The 22258-nt window shown below is 43.0% G+C and overlaps 1 protein-coding gene across 2 annotated transcripts in view; it reads left to right on the top strand.

The window, feature by feature from the left end:
- LOC133450750 (formin-binding protein 1-like) overlaps positions 1 to 18699 on the top strand; it is a 36991-nt gene extending 18292 nt beyond the window's left edge. Inside the window, exons 10-18 of one of the 2 annotated variants that reach the window (XM_061729600.1) lie at positions 5034 to 5210; positions 5331 to 5492; positions 6838 to 6852; positions 6932 to 7041; positions 7374 to 7506; positions 9881 to 10023; positions 10342 to 10478; positions 14567 to 14725; positions 18306 to 18699. In XM_061729600.1, the coding sequence (XP_061585584.1) occupies positions 5034 to 5210; positions 5331 to 5492; positions 6838 to 6852; positions 6932 to 7041; positions 7374 to 7506; positions 9881 to 10023; positions 10342 to 10478; positions 14567 to 14725; positions 18306 to 18334 (1065 nt within the window). In that variant the 3' untranslated portion in view covers positions 18335 to 18699. Of the gene's footprint in view, positions 1 to 5033; positions 5211 to 5300; positions 5493 to 6837; positions 6853 to 6931; positions 7042 to 7373; positions 7507 to 9880; positions 10024 to 10341; positions 10479 to 14566; positions 14726 to 18305 lie in introns of both variants that reach the window. The other variant, XM_061729599.1, reaches the window with a different exon arrangement.
- Positions 18700 to 22258: the final 3559 nt, after the last annotated feature.

Below are 22258 nucleotides of genomic sequence, written 5' to 3'. Positions count from 1 at the left end.
TCTTTTGGCAAATCTGCCATCTTTTGTTCACCCAGCTTTCCCCTGTAGCGTCTGCAAATGACACAGGACGAGATTATTTTTCTGGCTGCTGCATTTGCACTGGTGATCCAATACTGCTGACGAAGTCTGGAAAGCAGGTGATTCCTTCCACAGTGTCCTGAATGTTTCCAAACAGTGGATGAGACACAATAGCCACTTGTCTCTCAATGAAGTTGACAATATCACTGAAACCTGCTGGACGATGCCTCTCCTGTAGCTCATAAGCAGTGCTTCTCCATTTTTCCCTCAGTTTGTATGGTAATTTGAGGATTATTGCATGCATGTTTGATGGCATATTCATCTCTGACATGTAGCTTATATCCTCCATAGCATTACAGCAAACGCGTAGAAATAAGGAATAAGCTTGCAAAGCTTTGACGTCCTCTGATTTTATCAGTGGCCATCCAAGAGCTTTCTCCATATATGCAGTGGCTATTTTTTGCTAATTTCCAAAGCGTTCTTGTAAAAGGGTCTTTGCTCTTTGATATCCCCTGTCAGGTGGCATGTGTTGACAGCTCTTGACCAGCTCTTTAGGTTATCCTTTGGTGTACTGCTCCAGAAAGTATAAGCAGTCTATGCTGCTAGCAGCCTTTCCTTCCACTCCATGCTCAAATGCTCTGATAAATGTGTTGTACTCAAGAGGGTCTCCACCAAAAGTTGGTATACCTCTTGGAGGTAAGGATAATGAAGACTGTTGCTGCACTAACAGAGCTGTTATATGATTTTGCTGTTGCATGATTGTAAAAAGATCTCCTTGGTCCACGTTAGCTTGCATCAAGCCAGTGCACTGCATAGGTTCTTGTTTAGGATGCGTGGCATGATAAGTTTCCTGAAATCCTTGAAGCATGCTTGGTTTGGGATTCAGAGTGTTAGCCTTTGGTCCAACATGTTGAGAAAAGGTTTCCTTGGGTCGTGCACCCAGTGTTGTGGCAGCTTTGTTGCCATATATAGGTGATTGATTGAGCTGATAGTTTGAGACTTTAGGCTGTGCCTCCATTAGCACTGCGGTGTTGGTGCCTCCTGTTGGTGGATGATCGAATTGATACTTTGTAATATGTGGAACAAATTCCACAGCAGAGGGTCTGAGAGAAGATTTAGATTTTGAACCTTCCAGATATGAGTTCATTCCATCTGAATGTGCTCTGGAGCTCTGGACATCAGAACCTCTGTACTTAAGAACAGTAACCTTTGCAGTCTGAGCAGCAATTTGGCTTTGCAATTCAAGCAGTTCCTTTTTCTGTCTGATTTGCTCCTCCTGCGCCTCCAGCTCATGTTTGTCTTTGAGGGCAGCTGCCTTAGCACAGAGAGCAGCTCTCTCAGCCTCAGCTTTTAAACATGCAGAAGAGGTTGAAGACCTTGACGACCTGTGGCTGGAGCGGCCAGCTGATGTGCATGTTTTACCACCGACGTTAGAAATGCTGTCATTTGGACCAATATCATCAGTGACCACATAGCTTTTTGGTACAGCATCATCATTGACCACATTTAGGTTTTGTACATCATCATCATCATCACCTCCACCACCATCATCACCATCATCATCATCACCCCCATCGTCATCACCATATTGTTCCTTTTTATCTAGCAACCAGTCTTCCATTTTTTGTACCACTTCTTTATTGCTGTTCATTCTTGCTTGAAACCATTTATCTTGTTTTAACAGTTCATCCTCAGGTAGCAATGGTTTCAATGATTCATGCAGTTCTTTGGTTTCCACACACAAAGTTAAAAACATTTCACACTTAGTGTGCACCTCCGACACATTTTGCTTTGAAAGCATCAGTTGCTCAACTTCGTTTGCTATTTTGCAGAGTTTCTTTAATCTGGAATTCCTTTCCTTTTGGTATGATATAATTTTTGTTTCCAACGCTTTAACTGAGAGTTTGACAGGTCTTTTACCAGGTTCATTTTCCGGTACACTTTGATTGACAGCTGCGCCCACGTTACTCATTTTGCTTTGATTTAGCAGAACTGTCGAAGATTTTATTCAGAATTGTAGCAGGATTTACCTGTATCCTTTTTGTGAGAAGGCCAATCTCTTCCACACAGCCTTTAACAATTCAGATTTTGTCCTACCATGAGTCTTCGGCGTTGGTTTGCACAGGCTGTCTCTTGTCTCCGTCTCCAATTGAATGGAATTAGCTGGCACGCACCTGAGCGCAGAGCTTTCCTTGGGTGTAGCGGATCAAAAAACTAAATGAAGCTAAGTTTTTCAACAAAATGTTATGGCAATCTATCCACAAAAAATGCCATATGAGGGATTTTGAAGCCATTTCCAACTCATGCTGATCTTGAAAGAAGTGGTCCGACAGGGAGCTGCGTTCAACACTTTATTTGCATGTGAAGCCTCAAAAAACACCTACAAAAACCTGGGTGCTGACGAGCCGGTGTATTATCAAAAACAACTAAGCTGCTGGTGATAGCACAACAATACGGACCCACACAAACTCTGTACACGGTTGAAAAACTGTGTGGCTTCCAGCTCCTAATTCCCCATCTGATCACCTGTGTCTCCCTTACTTAACCTCTGATTGCCAATCACCTCTCATGCCCACAGGTGCGCAAGTGATGTAATGACAACCTCCACCCACACATACACACACACATAGCAGAACTCTAAATTGGCTGCAACAGAGGTCATAGTGTCATGAAGAGTTTAGCTGGGGTTTAGTTATTCCACCATCGGGGAACGATGGAGGAGAAGAGTCTGGCTACTGATTTCACGCCACGTGGTGGTGGAAGCACCAAGCGTCTTTCACTGGCTGAGCGGAGCTGTGGAGAGGGAGCTGCTGATTGAGAGCGATGTCTGACTGATCAGGTGTTAGGTTCAAACACTTAACATTCGTATCATCAAACTTTCTGGAGACAAAAGAGACACGGACACAGTTAAGTGACTTGCAGCAAGAAGAGTCAGTCGAGACGTGTAAAATCTCAAACCTACTCTAATTTGTCTCTGCTGCTTCCTTTGCTTTTATTCACTCTGGGCACTCCCTAGTTTACATGAGCTGATTGCGCCCCTAAAGGGAGGGGGAAAGGGAGTGGTCGCAGTCAGTGGACAGGTATAGATTGTTCTTGTTTATTAGCAACAAGAAGTTTCTTCTTCTCTGCAGATTTCTGCTTTATGCTGATAATCAGGAAACTTCTTGTGCAGCACTTTTTAATCACTTGTATACAGCATTGTTTTATCAGTGTGTCACAGGCGTAAGCAAATTATCATACGTTCTGTTAATAGCGAGCATGATAACTTATTACTTATTTACATCAGGTCAAATGTGTTTCACATTTTTTCCCCTCGTCTTCATTTATATTAATGGTTAATACCAAGTTTGGTAAAAACCTAAAGCATACTGTATATATATATTTTAATCTTCAAACAAAGGTTTTTTTTGTGTATGTGTGCATGGGTGTGTGTGTGTCTCCTTCACCAGCCGTCTTTGCAGTCTACTATATTTCATTAGTCCCTCACGAAAAGGAATGAGAAAGAAGAGAAAAGAAAAAAAGAGATAATGCAGACTAAAATCACCAAAAAAGGAGCATGAAAAAGTAGGAAAGAGGAGACAAGACAGTGACAGCTGAGTTCCGAGAAGGTGTATCATCTTCTGTTGTGGGCCGGAGGGGTCTCGGGTGCTGGCAGAGAGAGGTGGGTGCTGCCTGGGCTGCTCGTGGGTGCTGCTGTCAGAGGTCTGGGTGCTCGTAGGTGCTGCTGTCAGAGGTCTGGTGTGGTGTCTTGTGCCGGCCTGGTTCTGCTCTCATTGGATGTGTTACACCAATATAGGGGTCCAGCAGGGGGGGTTCTTTTAATCTCAATCGCTACAACCGCGGTGTATGTTTTAAAAAAACAAAGCAAGTACGGTAGCATCCGGTGTTTACGTGTGTCTTCTTTTTTTTTTCATTTTTCTGCTGGCCGTTTGTGAACTGCAAAAATGTGCATTACCGGCACCTGTCAGTCAAAGCTCCTTGGCGGCGCTGCAGTGTACAGTAATCCCTGGTTTTACGCGGAGGTTACGCTCCAAAAAGAACCCTTGATAAGTGAAATCCGTGAAGTAGCAACATTTTTTTTCAAATTGCGGAGATCAGCCCCGCCACGACCCGAATAATTGGATTTGAATGGGAGAAAATGAAAAATAATTATGAAAAAAAATACAATAAGTACAGTAGGACAAATTGTGACTGGCGTGTATTTCACTGCTCTTCTGACTGCTGCTGCATCCTGACTCGCTCTGTAGCGTCTCTTTCTTCTAAAGCCTGCAGAAGATTTTATTTTGAACATGCATGTTAAAAAAAGAAATACAAAAAAGTAAAAAACAAATAACAAATATATACAGGACTGTCTCAGAAAATTAGAATATTTAGATTTAGATTTTCTGTAACGCAATTACAAAAACAAAAATGTCATACATTCTGGATTCATTACAAATCAACTGAAATATTGCAAGCCTTTTATTATTTTAATATTGCTGATCATGGCTTACAGTTTAAGAAAACTCAAATATCCTATCTCAAAAAATTTGAATATTCTGGGAATCTTAATCTTAAACTGTAAGCCATAATCAGCAATATTAAAATAATAAAAGGCTTGCAATATTTCAGTTGATTTGTAATGGATCCAGAATGTATGACATTTTTGTTTTTTTTTAATTTATCACAATATTCAAATTTTCTGAGACAGTCCTGTATGTACAGCACTTGGGCAGATACTATATATTAATATATATATATATATATATATATATATATATATATATATATATATATATATATATATATATAAATACTGTACGTATAATATAACTCAATATATCTGTATACATACCTACATATAACATATCTATATCCATAATATAAATCTATATATCTACATATATTAATAAATGTACATACCATGACTGGACAGATGAGGTTGGGGTGTTGACAGAAACATCCTGGCTCTTGTGGTGACAGCTTAAGCAAGACAGAGTCTCCACAGACAACCGGTGTATCATATCTGTGTGCAGGACACTCGTCAGGTGGTGGACCTCTACAAATCTGGCTTCGACCCCCCAGGAGACATAGAGTTTGAAGATTACAGGGCCACCATGAGGCGGAGCATCTCTGAATCCAGTTACCTCGATAACCGAACCGAGGCGCGGAGGCAAAGCAGAAAGCTGTGGCCGTTCTTACGAAAAAACAAGGTTTTCTCACACACTCACACACACACATTGCTCTGGTCCACTTGTATGACTCCTGTGTGTGAACTGATACCTCTTTGTGCCCCTCATCAGTTGCTGACGCTCCTGTCATCCCCTCGGCAGCCTCCTCCTCCACCCCCTACCTCACCTTTACCTGGGGGCGTAGTTAACACTCCAGAGTCCCCACCTCCGGCCTCCAAGGAGCCCATCGCGCAGCGGCTCAATGACTTCATGAGCTCTGGTTCCAGAACCAGGAAGCAGTGTCTCCGCAGCCTCAAGAGAGGGGTACACACTACCACAAACACACACACTCTCTATCTCTGACACACACACTACAGTAAAAGTGAACTCAAACCACCATGAGAGCTGGATTACAGCACTGCAAAAACTCAAAATCTTAACAAGAATATTTGTCTTATTTCTAGTTAAAATGTCTCATTTTTAGTCAAAAAAAAATCTCATTACACTTAAAACAAGACTCACTGGAAAAAACCACACTTTTCACCTGTTTCAAGTAGATTTTCACTTAAAATAAGTAGAAAAATCTGCATGTGGAACAAGATTTTTTTGCTTGTAATGAGAAGATAAATCTTGTCCCACTGGCAGATTTTTCTACTTATTTCAAGTGAAAATTTACTTGAAACAGGTGAAAATTGTCAAATAACAAGTTATTTATCTGGTAATGACTCTTGAGTGTACTTTAAGTGTAATGAGATTTTTTGACTAAAAATGAGACATTTTAACTAGAACTAAGACAAATATTCCTGGTAAGATTTTGAGTTTTTGCAGTGAGAGGTCATCAGCAGGTCCACATCCTGGTCTATCGGAAACTCAGAGAACAATCACATCCAGATGTGAAGACTGGACTGTTTTCACTGCTAATTATTTTAAAGCATTCCTGCCGCCCCCCCCCCCCCCCCCCCCCCCCCCAGCACAAGCTGAATAACTGCAATCTGATTGGCTGATGCTTCCATCAGTAAGTGAAATGTTGGACTTTTGGAAGAAATAAGGGTTAGAACATAGCACTTACCTGTAATATGTTATCTAAATGTGCATCAGAAATAATATGGGAATTGTCAGCATTTTTTCAGATAATGCTGACAATTCACAGAAGTTCTGTTTGATAATTCTGACCCATGATGTTTCTGAAAGCAGTTCTATCAGCATTCTGAGTCCTTACAGCATCATTAGCTGACAATACTTGCTGTTGAATCTCAATAAATACTAGTAGTAATATGTTGCATAACTACACAGTAATATAATTCATGCAACAGCTCAAAAAACTGTTTTAATAACACTAACCCAAATCAATATCGGAATCGAATCGAATCAAATCTTGATAATCGATTCTGAATCTTAAGAATCGGAATCGAATCGATTCTGGACATTTGAATCAATCCCCAGCCCTATAAGAAACCCTGACCCATCTACAACCAACCAGCAGGAAACCTCCACAGGAGTTCTCTGGGTTCTCAGTACTCTTCCCCCCCTGCTGGCCCCGTTATTGTCACACTGATCTTTATAAAGCACTTTTATCCCATACACGCATCCCACCACACACCTGCAGAAACGGCTGATCTCACAAAGCTGTGTTTCTGTTTCCTTCATGCTCCCCTTCCTGGCTGGACAGCTGTCACTTAAACTGGTCAGTAACATCCACGTGTGTCCAGCTGGTGTCTCTGGTAGGTCCCTGGTTTAAAAAGAATGTGTTTGAACGACTGCAGGGCTCCAGTCAAGCAGATGGCAGCAACCTTCCTCCGGAGCAGAGACGCAAGAAACTTCAGAGCAGAATCAACAGCCTCAACCAGGAGATACAGAGACAAAGAGAGCAGAGGTAAGACACTGACCTCCACCAGAACCAAAAGCAGAGCCATACTCAGGGAGGGGGGCCTCTGGAAGTTAGGAGACTCTTTCACCAGAACCAAAACCAGGGGCCTGATAGCTGAAGACTCTGGCTCCCATTCTACTGTGGGAAACTCTATGAACCCCCAGTAAACCTGCAGTCTGAGAAACCAGAGCGCTGCTGGGGTAATGTGGAACTATGAAGGAGCTTGTGTCTGAAAATAAGCTGCATTCATGTGACAAACATGAACAGAACAGAGAGGCCCATGCTGGTGTCACTTTTAACCGCGTTGCCGTGTAAAGGTGTTGTTTCGTGTTTTCCAGAGATGCTCTGTTGAAGATGAAGGAAGTTTACGAGCGGAGTCCTCAGATGGGCGATGCCAGCAGTATTGATTCTCGAATGGAGGAAGTGAAGCAGAGCCTGCAGAGACTGGATGAGGAACTTAGGAGGAACCAGGTCTGGCTTCACAGTCATTCACAGCACACAGCACATTATTCGTGTGTTCAGCACTTTGGTCAGTGTTAGGGGTGTAACAATATATCGTGCCACAAAATTTTGCGATACAAAAACGTCACGATACGTGTCGTGGAGGTGACAAACTGTATCGCGATATTGTGTTATTAATATTAATCTATTGTGTTGACTAGTAACGCACATCCGACCAAGCGTGCCGACCGCGCCTCGACCCGCAGACCAAAATCTTCCTCCGCTCAGAAGAAACTGGTACCGTTTTGGTCCCGATCACGGGACTCTTGCAGGGTTTTGAGCTCTGAACTTTTACTTATGTAAGGCTGGTGTAGAGTTAAGCCTTACCTTATTAAATTAAACCTTTTTGGGGTCGTGAGTAGGATAAACACGGGGACAACTTCTGCTGAGTTCCAGTGTACTTTAATGTCCCTCAACAGTGTAGGATTTTAGAACATCAACACAGCACCTAGTGCCGTACTGTGGCGTATCACTCCGCCCAATCTAAAACATACTAATCACTACAGATAAACTGACTAGTGTCATTATAGTCCCTGTTTACATCAGAATATAAAGAATATATTTATAAAATAATGAACCCTGAATTACCGAAATAACCTTCTTAACAAAAATAAATCTCCTCTTACACTTATAAGGTGAGCATGAATCAATCTTTTTTATGATGTAAAATTGTATGTATTTATTTACTTTTATTTATTTATTAAATTTTAGTTGTTAAATTTCTGGAAAAGAAAAAAGTCAAATCATACATGAGAGAAACTATTCAGTTTGTGGCTAAATATTTGTACTTGTATGAAACTGAAGATGCAAAATGCAAACCTGACATTTACTTTTAGTTCAGTTTGTGGAAAATGGTTGGCCTGGCTTTCTCTTTAAAACGTAAACAGTTATAAAGCATTACAAACTGTAACAATAGGGCAAATGCACAGCATTGTTTTGTATTTTGTGTCTTTCAAATAAAAGACAATTTTTTCCACTCATATGTTCCTCATTCAAGGTTGTTAAAAAAACACTGCTATAATATCGTATTGTTATCGTGACCTCAATATCCAAATGTGTATCGTACCGTATCGTGAGATTAGTGTATCGTTACACCCCTAGTCAGTGTCTTTAAAATGCTTTACAAATAAAGTCAGCTTGGAAATGCACCACGTACACATTCACCCTTGAATACACTGTTGAATTTCTGTATGTTCTTCTGAGTTCCTGTGTTTGTGTAAGTGCTGAGGGATATTAAGTTCTTGGATTTGTCCTCTCCATGTGGGTCCTCTTGAATCACTCCTAATCCACATTGTCCCAAAGGACCAGTTTTGTTTTGGGGGGAGATTCTACTTGGGGGATTCAACCCCAACACATCAAACACAGCTCCTGTGATGGTAGTGACAGGAAAACCCCTAAACCATCATAAGATAGCTACACTCAGACAGAACCCCATCCCTTTACCCAGACCCATTCTGTAGTTCCCCCAAGTAGGAGACACAAGGCCTGAGGTCGTGGTTAAGAACAGGGTTTAATTCTATATCAGATCAACCCATGAGAACTGGGTTGAAAGAGAAAAATAAATTAACAAAAAATGCACATATGTACGTCCTCACAGCTATACAACAGGTAGTGTATATCATAGCAAAAGAAAATACACATCACACATGTCACAGCACAGCCTGCAGCTTAACCTTATTGTTCACTTGCAAAAATATAATTTGGCATTAACACTACACATCACATGTAAATTATGCATTTCACATTAACTCACTGAAAATCGTAGTTGTAGCATTATGTTACTATAATTATGACACATTTTTACTACATATATAGAAACAGTTAATACAGTTAATGAAAAGTTGTTTCTGCCTAAATATGACTTGATCTCATTCTTGAGCTTCATAATCTGAAAATCTGACATTTTAGCGCTATCGCTCAACGGGCTGCTGTGCGCGCTCCCGCGACCAGAAATCAGATTCTGGCAGGCAATCACTTTTTACAACTGTGACCACCAAATAATGTGGTTTTCCTGCCTCCACCTCATCCACAACATCTCCATCTCAGTCTCCGTGAAATTTAGTGGCACGGTGGTTGGACACGTCTCATTCATGGTGACGCAGCAGAAACAGACTGCAGGTGGCGCTGCACATGCTCAGCAGGCTCATTTATATGCAAATACAGTCATGAACTACTTTGCATTGCCCATTCATGGTAGAAAGTGGGCATGTAGAGGGCGGGGTATGAGGCAAATTCACATGCGCAACCTTCCAGCTGGACTGTGATTTATAAAGAGCCGCTGCTGACACCAGGACCCGGATCAATGGATGGATGGATGGATGGATGATACCTTTGTGTGTTGCAGGCCTGGTTGGTGGAGGTGGACAGCAAATCAACAAACAGCAGCAGAAGACAGAGTGGAGGTTGTGGGTTGAATTCTCAGGCAACAACACCAGGCAGCAGTAGCTTGAAGCAGCTGGACAACCGCAGTCCTGCCAGCAGAGAGAGGTACTCAAATAGATACATGATTATTGATTAGAGTGATAAGGGTAGAGAAACAGAGAGGTACTCTACACTTGTGTATCAGCAGTACCTCATATACCTGCCTGCTTCACCTGTCATTATCAGGTCTTCTTCAGCCTACTTTACCTGTCTCACATCTGTCTCATATGTCTTCCACACCTGTCTGCCTTACCTGTCTTCCTCAGCTGTTCCCTATACATTTTCCTCAGTCTACTTCACCTGTCCAGTATCTTCCACACCTGTCCACATCACCTGTCTGACTCACCCGTCCACATCACCTGTCTGACTCACGTGTTTCTTCAGTCCTGACGGCAGTTACACAGAGGACCACAGCGCAGAGCTTCACTTCAAGTCTCGTAGCTCAGAGTTCGAGGATGACTTTGATGATGAAGAACCACTGCCGAGCATCGGGACCTGCAAGTCTCTTTACCCGTTCCAAGGTAAGCTATTATCCAGTCCACTATACCCTGCTGTAGAGGGCTGCATTGGGATGGGTCCCCCCGGGTCCCGCGGGACCCAACGCAAATCTGGCGGGAGCGGGCGGTTTGAACTTTGCTGCGGGCGGCTAAAAAAAACACTACAGGATCGGGATGTAGTCTAGCGACAAGATGGAAATCAATGACGTGGAAAAGAACCTCAGAAAAGGTCTTTAATAAACAAGGACGAAGCAAGGCAAGTCAGATATTTGGAGAAACTGTGTTTAGTGTCTGTGGAGCATCTTGGAAGAGACGCAGGGATTGGGACCTCAGTCAGTCAGCAACAATCTCTTCCTCCAACAATGTAATGGCCAAGTGATTCATTTGTTAAATTAATTTGTTTCTTTCATTAACTTTGTTTATTTTATGTTACTTATTAGTGTTATTTGAGCCACTCACAGCTACTCTCGTTGCTATAACCTCAATAACATAATTGATGCGTGGGCGAAAGGCGAAATAGCTTGTGCGATGATGACAATGATAGATTTGCTGAGGGCATTGCTGGTGTGTGAATGTGTATAAGTGGTCCGGTGGTCGGAGAGGCCGTTGGCATGGGTTGGCAGCTACGTTTCTGTCAGCCTGCCCCAGGGCAGCTGTGGCTAAACATGTGCAGCATGGTGGCTTAGTGGTTAGCACTGTTGCCTCACAGCAAGAAGGTTCCCGGTTCCCGGGTACTCCGGTTTCCTCCCACAGTCCAAAAACATGCAAATTGATGATTCTAAATTGCCCGTAGGTGTGAGTGTGTCTGGTTGTTTGTGGGGACTGCGGGTGGAAACTAGCATTTCTGCTAAAACCCGGTGTATTTACACTGTTCATGAATATGCATTGTCCCGTCTAAATAAACTTTGAAACTCTGTAGTTTACCATCACCAAGTATGAATTAGGAGTGAATGAATAATATACAACCATTATAAAGCGACTTTGGATTCCTTGAAAGGCGCTTTATAAATGCAAGTTGTTATTATTATTATTATTATTATTAGACCCCTGTTGGACATCTACTACATGCTGCAAATATTCCAAAATGATACAGATGAAATAAATACTGTACAACTCCAAAGATGGATTAGCACTCAGTAAAGGCCAAGGCAGTACTTGATTATAAGCCTATATAACCTATTGACTATAAAGCAGCAATAACAGACATGTCTCATGGGTGTTCAGATGGGAACATCCTTTCACTAGTTTTTCATTTACGTTGTCCAATATCACCTCCAGAAGAATAGTGATCTCTGGTTCTGATGATTTTACTGTCATGAAGTCTTCACTACTGAGAGCTGCAGGAATGCACGGCTCAACAGAGTTGACTCTTTATCAGCCTGGCTACGGCGCTGAACAGAAAACATAGTTTATTTTTAATATCCTCTATCAACAATGAATAATAAGCTATTCTAGCTTCATATATTATTAAACTATCTTATTAAACTATCTTTCCATGCACGATAAGAGTCTACAGACTTACATTAGTGCCACTTCCTTTCCATTTTACGCACTTTTTGTTTCAGCATGTGGATATACCAAGATGGCGCCTTGGACGCTTGCCATGGTGTTTCGCTCTCTGCTACTTTTTAGCATTTTGTGTGTATTTCCTGTTCTCTGCTGCCCACCATGGGTCACCTTCAGCAGAGAACAACTCCTTAACATTGGGAAGTCTTCTCCCAGAACTTTTTACCCGGTTTTCACGGAACTGGACGGAGCAGCAGCGGCTCTCTACCGGTTTCGCAGGAGACGCAGACGGGGCAAGCGTGCGGGAGCACTAGTGACGCGAGTGAAGGCTTCCGTACCCCGCTCCCCTCCATACACCTGTGGAATGTCCGCTACCTAGCAAGCAAGATGGATGAGCTGCTGCTACTCATCACTAAAGACCTGGGGCCTCATTTATAAAGCTTGCTTGCGCACAAAACGGGGCTTGAAAGATGCGCAAGCCAACTTCTACGCAAAGGCTGGGATTTAAAAAGAAAAAACTAACCGAAAAATCTGCGTATCCCTACGCCAACCCAGACCCTCCCGTAGGAACTTACTTAAGATATGGGGAACTGACGACACAGGCGGTGAGGTGGTGAAATGAAGCCATATTCATGTCATACTCTTAATAATGTCGTCACATATCAAACTTATAATATAATAGCGCTGATCGTGTCCCTCTGTGTGTGAAGCACAGCGTCAGTCAGGACTCTAGTGCTGCTGGTGGAGCCGCAGTCGCTCTACGGAGCCCCTAAAGGGACACTGATTTTTTTAAATATATATAGTGAGTTTTAGCGCGCGAGAAACCCTTACGCGCGGGCGTAAGCCTAAATTATGGTTCCGCGTTAAAACGACGCAGAGCCTACGCCGTAGGGTACACAGCGACGCGCACCTACGCCGTAGGCTCTGCGTTGGTGTACCGCGGAACCATAAATCAGTCTTGAGCAGCACTGAGGGGAGAGGGGAGGGGAGGAGGGGGGAGCCGTCTTCGCACAGTGTGTGTTGATGATTTGCAATTACAGGCTGAGCCTACCGTTAGTTTTTAAACTGTAAAAAGTGGGGGAGACAAATACATGATTTTGAAAAGTGAGGGGGACATGTCCCCCCTGTCCCCTGTGGAAATTGTGCCGTGGCACTCACGGGCAGCAACGCCGTGCTGCCACTCACTATTTTATACTATTTATATACTTTTTCTACTTTTACTGTGACCACCAAATAATGTGGTTTTCCTGCCTCCACCTCATCCACAACATCTCCATCTCAGTCTCCGTGAAATTTAGTGGCACGGTGGCTCGACACGTCTCATTCATTCTGATGAAACAGGCTGCAGGAAGCCGCTGCGCATGCTCAGCAGGCTCATTCATTTGCAAATACAGTCATGAACTACTTTGCATTCCCCATATATGGTAAAAAGTGGGCGTGTAGAGGGCGGGATATGAGGCGAATTCACCTGCGCAACCTTTCAGCTGGACTGTGATTTATAAAGCGAACATTGCGTGCAAGTGTGCGTGCAAGTGTGCGTGCAAGTGTGGCTTTATAAATCCAGATTTTTTTTTGCGCCCGCCATTTTCGGCTTTTGGCTTTACGTGCACTTACGGCTTGTGTACGCATGTCACAGTGTTAAAAGACTCTTGCAGCCCTCACTTAGAGACACTTTTTGTTAACTGCAGACCTTTTTATTCACTGCTGGAGTTTTCCTCCTTTGTTCTGGTCTCCGTCTACATCCACATCCACACTGTTCATTGTTTTGGGGGATTTCAACAGAGCAAACCTCACCCATGAACTTGCTAAATACAGGCAGCATGTTACGTGCCCCACCAGGGACATGCAGACTCTGGACCATTGTTACACAGTAATTACACAGCTTTAGGACACTCTGACCACTGTCTGGTTCATCTGATCCCGACCTATAGGCAGAAACTTAAAACCTCTAAGCCTGTAGTGAGGATTGTGAAGAAGTAGACAGAGGAGTCAAAGCTGAAGCTTCAGGCCTGATTTTAGGACTGTTTTTGAGTGGAGCCCATGATTAGGTGCAGTGCTCTGTGCTGCTTTTGGAGCACAGCAGATGCCTCAGTGGCTTATTCTTTGTGTGCCTCCTCAAAGAAATGCATGTTATGTAGTACTGCAGTACTGAACTAAGTTTGACTGTAAATAATGGCTATGGTTGGAGTTAAGCCATTAACTTTTATAACTGGACTCAAATGATGATTTTTCATTTTAATGTTGTAAAGGCTGGTGTGGTGAGGACCCAGATGCAGGAGAGCGAGAGGCAGGAGTTCAACAAAAAGGGTTTATTTTACAAAAAACAAAAAACAAAAGCGCTGCTTGGCAGGATCAAAAGTAACACAAAACAGGGATCCAAAAAACTTGAGCAAAAACTTGGCAGGACACATGGAGGTAGGAAACAGGACAGAACCACAAGGAGCAAGGGAAAGACAAGACCGGATATACAGAAGGGGGTAACGAGACACAGGTGCAGACAATCAGGGCAGATGGAAGACAGGCGGGGCAAAACAGAAACAAAAACTGGGGGAAATGTCAACCACTGACAAATGTGCTCTACAAATAAACTTGCTTTGCCTCTGCAGGTCAGAATGAAGGAACGCTGACATTGGTGGAAGGAGAACTACTTTCTGTAGTGGAAGAGGACAAAGGTGATGGCTGGACCAGAGTGCGGAGGAACCTGGATGAGGAGGGATATGTCCCCACATCCTACATCAAAGTCTTCCTGGACAGCAGCGCCAAAGGTGCTATGACCTACATCTGACCACCTGTCCTCACCTGTAAATATGACCTCTAAGATCAACAACAGAAACAACAACATTTATATATAGCATATTTCTAGTGTGAGGACCACTTATACAACACAGGCAGCTTTCTCTCAATGCCACACACATGTTTATTAAAGGGATTTATTCATTTGACCAAATAATGCCCATGATTACTGCTTGTGCTCATATAGTAACCCATATAAATCAAATGAAGCCTAGGTGGGATTTAGTTTAACCAATTAGTCTAAAACAACATGTTTTTTGGGGAAAGAAACACAGAGAAAACTGACCCAGACACAGGGAGAACCTGCAAACTTCACACAGACAGACCCAGGGGAACCAAGATACACCTGAACTTCCTAGCTGTGAAGTGTCAGTTCAAACTACTGCACTTCTGTGCTGCCCTCATAAAGAATCCGGGGTGAACAGCAACAGCAGCAGCAGCAGCCCCAGCAGGAACCAGCTTTACCATGGTAGGACCTGCAGGAACTGGCATCACTATAGTAGGACCTGCAGGAACCGGCATCACTATACTAGGACCTGCAGGAACCGGCATCACTATAGCAGGACCTGCAGGAACTGGCATCACTATAGTAGGACCTGCAGGAACCAGCTTTACCATGGTAGGACCTGCAGGAACTGGCATCACTATAGTAGGACCTGCAGGAACCAGCTTTACCATGGTAGGACCTGCAGGAACTGGCATCAACTCGGTAGGGGCTGCAGGAAACGGTATTGTGGTAGGACTGGCAGAAGGACAAGAGAACAAAACTACGGAAGATGGACAATGTTAATGCTAGACTAATCCAGGACAACATTTAACTGAGATAAGAGAGACACAGTGAAGATGCTCAGTACATCATGGGAGTCCCCCCAGCAGCCTTGGCTCATAGCCACAGAACTAAATGGTGCTCTAAAACCACAGAATTGAAGACTTTATTACCAAGGAAGGTCTTCAGTCTAACCTTATATGTAGGGTAGGAGTCTGCCTCCTGAAACTAGAACTGGTGAGACGGGATCTCTGTTCTACTTTGAATTGATGAGATTTTATCTTTGTTTTATTAATAACTGGTGAGATATGATCTATGTTCTAGTTAGAACTAGTGAGATGTGAACGCATTTCCCAGTTTTAGTTAGAACTGGTGAGATATGATCTATGTTCTAGTTAGAACTAGTGAGATGAGAACTCTGTTCCCAGTTCTAGTTAGAACTACTCAGCTCTAATTAAGACTGGTGAGATGTGACACAGACACTGTTCCCAGTTCTAGTTAGAACTTGTGAGATATGATCTCTGTTCTAGTTAAATCTATTGAGATAAAATCTCTGTTCTCGTTACAGCTGGTGAGATGTGAACTCTGTTCCCAGTTCTGGTTAGAACTGGTGAGATATTTTCACAGTTCTGGTTAGAACTGGTGAGATATTTTCACAGTTCTGGTTAGAACTGGTGAGATATTTTCCCAGTTCTGGTTAGAACCGGTGAGATATTTTCCCAGTTCTGGTTAGAACTGGTGAGATATTTTCCCAGTTCTGGTTAGAACTGGTGAGATATTTTCCCAGTTCTAGTTAGAACTGGTGAGATATTTTCCCAGTTCTGGTTAGAACTGGTGAGATATTTTCCCAGTTCTGGTTAGAACTGGTGTGATGTGATCTTTGTTCTAGTTAGAGCTGGTGAGATTTAACCTCTGTTTCCAGATCTAGTTAGAATTGGTGAGATGTGATCTCTATTCTAGTTAGAACTGCTGAGATTAAAACTCTGTTATAGTTAGAATTTGTGCTGCAGCATTTTGGACCAACTGAATGTTTTTACAGCAAGAAATCCGTGCATTACAATAATCCAGCCTTGAGGTAACAAAGGCATGGTTAAATATTTCTGCATTTTTCTTAAAGCGAAAGTTCGGTTTTTTACAACCTGGACCTTATTTCTGGCATTTTTTATGGTCGTATACTCACCCAGGCAAGTTTGGTGTCCTTCGGAAGATATTAGGGGGTCTTTTGCGAGCTGCTTCTCCATATAACGGTAGCGCATGGGGGCACAGCGGGACACAGATGATGCAGCGTCTAAATAACACATGATTGCCGCGAAACTCGTTCATTTCTTTTATGAATCACTAGATCTGCTTCCAGGACCTGTTGTCTACATCCGGGGGTGTGTGTGTAACAAATAAATCAGTTTGTAAACAAGACCTCTGAACTCATGACGTCATCTCTGTGCGCGCATCCCAGACACAGCTCTGTGTACAGCTGGAGTTCACTACTGTTAGTTTACTGTTAGTTATTTGAAACATGTCTGAATATTTGTCAAATTCTGAGGTTGTGGACGACGACTTTGAATATGATGGACGTCCTTACCGTTTTGAGCCAGAGTATACGGCTGAAGAGCTCACTGAACGGAGGACAGAGTACGCGCACAGAGATGACGTCATGAGTTGCCAAACTTGCCTGGGTGAGTATACGACCATAAAAAATGCCAGAAATAAGGTCCAGGTTGTAAAAAACCGAACTTTCCCTTTAAAGGGGGCCTATTATGGCATCTAATACCTATTTTAAACAGGCCTTGAATGTCTTAAAAACAAGCTTTTGATTGTTTTTGGTTAATAAATTAGAAATTCAGCCTCTGAGCCATGTCTTTATCTTCCCAGTCTCTAACCTCATTATCTACGCGAGATTCTGAGTGGGCGGGGAGGCTATGATAATGAGGGTCTGTGCTGATTGGCTGCCTGAATGACACGATACACCGCTACGAAAAAAATAGCGGAAGCTCCCGCCGGCAGAGTTAGTTGTGGGCGTGGTTTCACGCATCGGAGACCAACCTATGTAAATCGCGCAGATTCTGAACGGCTCGTAGAAGCCACATCAGACTGGACGGCTCATCCGGGCGGCTGTACAGACACTGCAGAATTTGGTTGCTTTCCTCCTTCTCTGAGTTAGCAGGCTGAGGGGAGACCACTTTATATATGTTAAAGCAAGAAAAAACTTGTTTTTCATAATAGGTCCCCTTTAAATCAAGATGTTTCTGATTTAACTAATATCATGCAAAGACAGATAACTTTGTGACTGATTTTATAAGAGTTGAAAGTTAAGTCTTCATCAAAAATGACACCAAAATTGCTAACTTTAGAGCTTGTGGCTAAGGAAATGTGATCTGAATTAAGTGTACTGCATAGGAGTGGCTCTTGGGGTGCTTGGGCTAAATCGCAACCGTCATCCAGGTCTTCATGTCTTTATTACATTCATCCAATAAGGCTGTTTGAGCTTCACGTGGTCTCACGGACATACAGTTGAGTATCATCTGCAAAAAAGTAAAAACTGAATTAATTCCCCCTGATATTTTTGATCGTTTGTTTTCACCTGTACAAATGATGAGTCAATTGTCAGGTATGTCAGGTGGACCAGTCAGCTGTATACTGGACATGGGCCAGTAGAGCGTTAGCAAATTTGGAAAACAGCCCAATTCTGGCTGAAAGGAAATAGGAACAGTGAGATCCAGGTGTCATATGACACAACTTCCTGTCTGACCACTCCTGCTCTAACACCTGTCCGTCCATCTGTCTTGTAGGCTTTGTGCAGAACAGTCGACTCGTCTAGCTCAGCTGTCGACCATTGAGGACATCTCGCCTCAGGAAGTGATGTAAAGAGCTCAGAGGAGGTCTGGTGACAGATTAAGCCTCCAGATTTTTGGACCAATCAGGCGTCAGATGGCTTTGATGTGTGACAGTTGTTTTCCCTGACTACTGATTGAAGTTTACTGAATGTCTTCATGAGTTTTCATTTAAACAAATGTTATGGGGGTATGATACTGTCTTTAATCAAGAGCATACTTTTTATATTTGAGAGCATTAGTCAGTGTTTTCACTTTTTTTCAATTCAATTCAATTCAATTTTATTTATATAGCGTCTAATACAACAAAAGTTGTCTCTAGGCGCTTTCCAGAGACCCAGAACATGAACATAAACCCCCAAGCAATTATAACATAAACAATGGCAGGTAAAAACTCCCCTAGTGGGAGAAAAGCCTTAAGCCAAACAGTGGCAAGGAAAAACTCCCCTTAAGGAGGGAAGAAACCTTGAGCAGGACCAGGATCATAAGGGGGGACCCTCCTGCTAAAGGCCAGACTGGGGGGTCGGGGACGTCAGCAGCACAGCAGACATCCACGCAGGCAGGTGGAAGCAGCAGCGGGATGACCGGAGGGGAGTGGGACCGCAGGCCAGCACGCAGCTCCTGAAGCTCCGGCCTGCAAACATGCACAAAAGAGAAAAAGGGGTGCCAGCACAAGAAACTACAGGAACGATGGACAAAAATGATGGCTATGAGATACTTGTACTATGAGATACTAAATTGTGCTACTTTAAGGTTCATCCTCAACCTCTTTCAAATTATGACAAAATCCAACAATATTGCCAAATAAGTCTCAATACCACTCAAGACTTACTTGAGGTTCTTCACCGGGACGATCCATGACAGTAAAATGAGTCCTGTTACAGATTATGTAATTTACTCCTACAGTACATCAGTCCAACAGGAACTCAAAAATCTGTGGTCCATATTCATTTTAATAAAATATATTTGTTATTTTAGTAGAAAAATGATGAGATGAGATAATTAAATTTGATGAGTTGAACTCTTAGTCAAAAAAAAATAAATAAATGCAAAATTGTGCTGGTCTGCCCCCGCTTTTTGTCTGTACATCTGTACATGTTTGGAGGCCAGAGCTTCCAGAGGTTTATCCTGGCCTGCAGTCCCCCCTTTAACCACCTCAGGGTCTGCTGTCTGCACCTGTTTCTATAGTGGTCTCTGTAGTCCACCAACTAACCAGGTACCAGTCATATGTACGTAGAACTCTTAGTTCTCCAGTTAACGGATCATTAATACTAAAATATCTGCTTTTTTGGACCTTTGACATTATGTCTCTCTTTCCTATCTCTCTTTTCCTGCTCTACCCGGCTGGTCTTCCGCAGGAGGGTTTCCCCTTATGATCCAGGTCCTGATCCAGGTTTCTTCCCTCTTACATGCTGAATTATGGTTCTGCGTTAAACCTACACCGAAGGGTACGTGGCTACGCGGGAGTCTCTCCGTAGCCTACACCGTAGCCTGACCTGCACCTCCCAAAACATTTAACTACACGTCGAGGCGACGCAGACCCAACGCAGACTGAGAGGGCTGTGATTGGTTCGCTTGGTAGCTACGCATTTCCGGTTCCGGTTCGTGAAGATGTAGTGAACTTTCAGTGCTCTTTTCTTCGTGTGTGTGTGTGATTTTTTTTTTTTTTGGGTTGTTTTGGTTTTTTGCACAATAGTTGTCCTTATCTTTTTGATTCACTGTGACCGGAAAAGCCAGAAGCTAAACAAAGTATCAACTAGCGCTCTGGGGGGGGGGGGGGGGGGGGGGAAATGCAACGCAGCGAAATGGAGTGATGGAGAAGTACTGATTCAGGACGGACTCACGGCAACGGCGCAGGCTCTGCGTTGGTTTAACGCAGAACCTTAAATCAGGCTTTAAAGGCGAGTTTTTCCTGCCACTGTTTGGCTTACGGGTTTTTCTCCTGCTCGAGGGTCACCTTCTAGTCTCTGGAAAGATCCTTGGGATAATATGTATCGTAACAGATGCTATATAAATACAATTGAATTGAATTGAATTATACATCATTTTGGTTGGGAATAATTGAAGCCTTCTGTAAACTATTGTACCCAGCCCACTACCAAAAGGATCTGACGATTTCATTGGTCAGTATCAAATATGTTTTTTGTGTTTGGTTGAGTAATTTTGAGAGTGTTATTCCACAACATTCCAAGAGCACAGAGAAAGTTTCCCGAGCATGCAGGAAAAAGACCTGAGAGCAGAAAGGAGGGGCTGAGACTGCAGAGAGGGAGGCACAGGCTTAAATATCAGCGGTGAAACCAGTGCTGTTAGGGGCCCATGAAGGAGGGAGGGAAAAAAATGTTTTTGTGAATGGAATAGTCCAATCACCTTAATAGGCGACCTGTCGGACATTATAAATGCATGATGACGTGACGTGAGTTTCAGCAAGAAAAAAAATTAAACAAAACAAAATAGATGACAAAAATAGCGCAGCATCATGTTCAGCAAGCCCAAACAAAAAAGCGGTGCACAAGAGACCACCAAAAAAAAAAGCCAGGATGATGTTAAAGCAAAAATTACGAAATTATATACGTTTTTTTACTGCAACTGAGGAAAAAGCCAGTGCCCCACCGGAGGATAACTTGTCAGTTACCTCCATAAATGAAACGGCATTGACCCGACCGCAGGAGGGCCAGGAGGAGACTTCCCCTGCAGGGTGGGTGTGGCCAGTCACGTTAGCCTACATGGCAACGATAGCAGTTCTGCATAGTGGCTGTGCACGTGTGTGCAAGTGGTGTGTGCTTTTGTTTAGGGCAGTGGTGGAGGCACAAAAAAATAAACCTGGAGGGAGGTTTGTGTGAGCAGAACGGCAGTTCTGAGGATTCAAGCTGGGTCCTTTTGAATATGAGCACAGTTTTGAGAGTGTTAAAGAGAAAACACTAATGCTCTCAAATCTTAAAAGTATGCCCTTGATTAAAGACAGTAATATACCCACCCCCATGAAATTTGAATATTTCAGGTCATGTTCACGTTTTAAACATCTGACTTTTTGATGAAAACTTTAACAGCACACTGGCTTGAGCCAGTTAGATCAGCTGTACCTGACTTTACATTTTGCCTAAATCTTTTTTCTTGAAGTAAAAAAGATGAATTGAAAAGTGAGTAAAACTGCAAACAAACATGCAGCTCATTGTTTAGTCACTTGAATGCAGTGATGCTACTGTGACATCTCCGTGGGTGGGGCCACTGTAAACCCTTTAGATCCATCCGTCCATCATCTATACTTGCTTATTCCCAGGATCAGGAGGCTCTGTTGGAGTCATCCAGCTTTTCTTCGGGTGAGAGAGAGTTCACCCGGACAGGTCGCCACTTAGCCTTTAGATTGACCGCTGTAAATATAGACTGTAGCTACACAGAAGTAACCCCAGCCCTTGTTGGTAGTACCCTGCTCATATCTTAGCTTGGATGTGTAAGCCCCGCCCCACTCATTGATGAACGATCATAAATTGAGGAGGTGAAATGTGAAACTTTTTTGGTTCAATAGCCAGGTATTGATTTTTTTTTATTGGATTCTTTTTTCTTATTGAAACCTGACTCTACTGATAAAGCCCTTTTCAACTTCCTGTATGCGGAATTTCAGAATAAAGTGCTCTTTGAGTTGAACATAGTTTCCATCTCATTTTGTTCAATTACAATTAATCATCAAGTACATTTTATTTATTGTGCAACATAAATGTTCCATGCAAACAGCTGCTGTCACACCAAGCTATTCCACGCCCCTGAGGTTTCAAAGCATTCCTGGGCCTACAATGGTTCTAACAAGTTCCCAAAGGACTGTTTTCACAGCTCTCCAAGGGTTCTGAAGACTTTCCTGAAGGTCCGCTGTCAAATGTTTCAGAGGGTTCTGGGGTGTTCCTGGATGTCTGCCATCA

This window comes from Cololabis saira, chromosome 9 (assembly GCF_033807715.1).
Source record: "Cololabis saira isolate AMF1-May2022 chromosome 9, fColSai1.1, whole genome shotgun sequence".
In the NCBI taxonomy this organism is placed as follows: Eukaryota; Metazoa; Chordata; class Actinopteri; order Beloniformes; family Belonidae; genus Cololabis; species Cololabis saira.
This window is presented reverse-complemented; position numbering and strand designations above follow the sequence as displayed.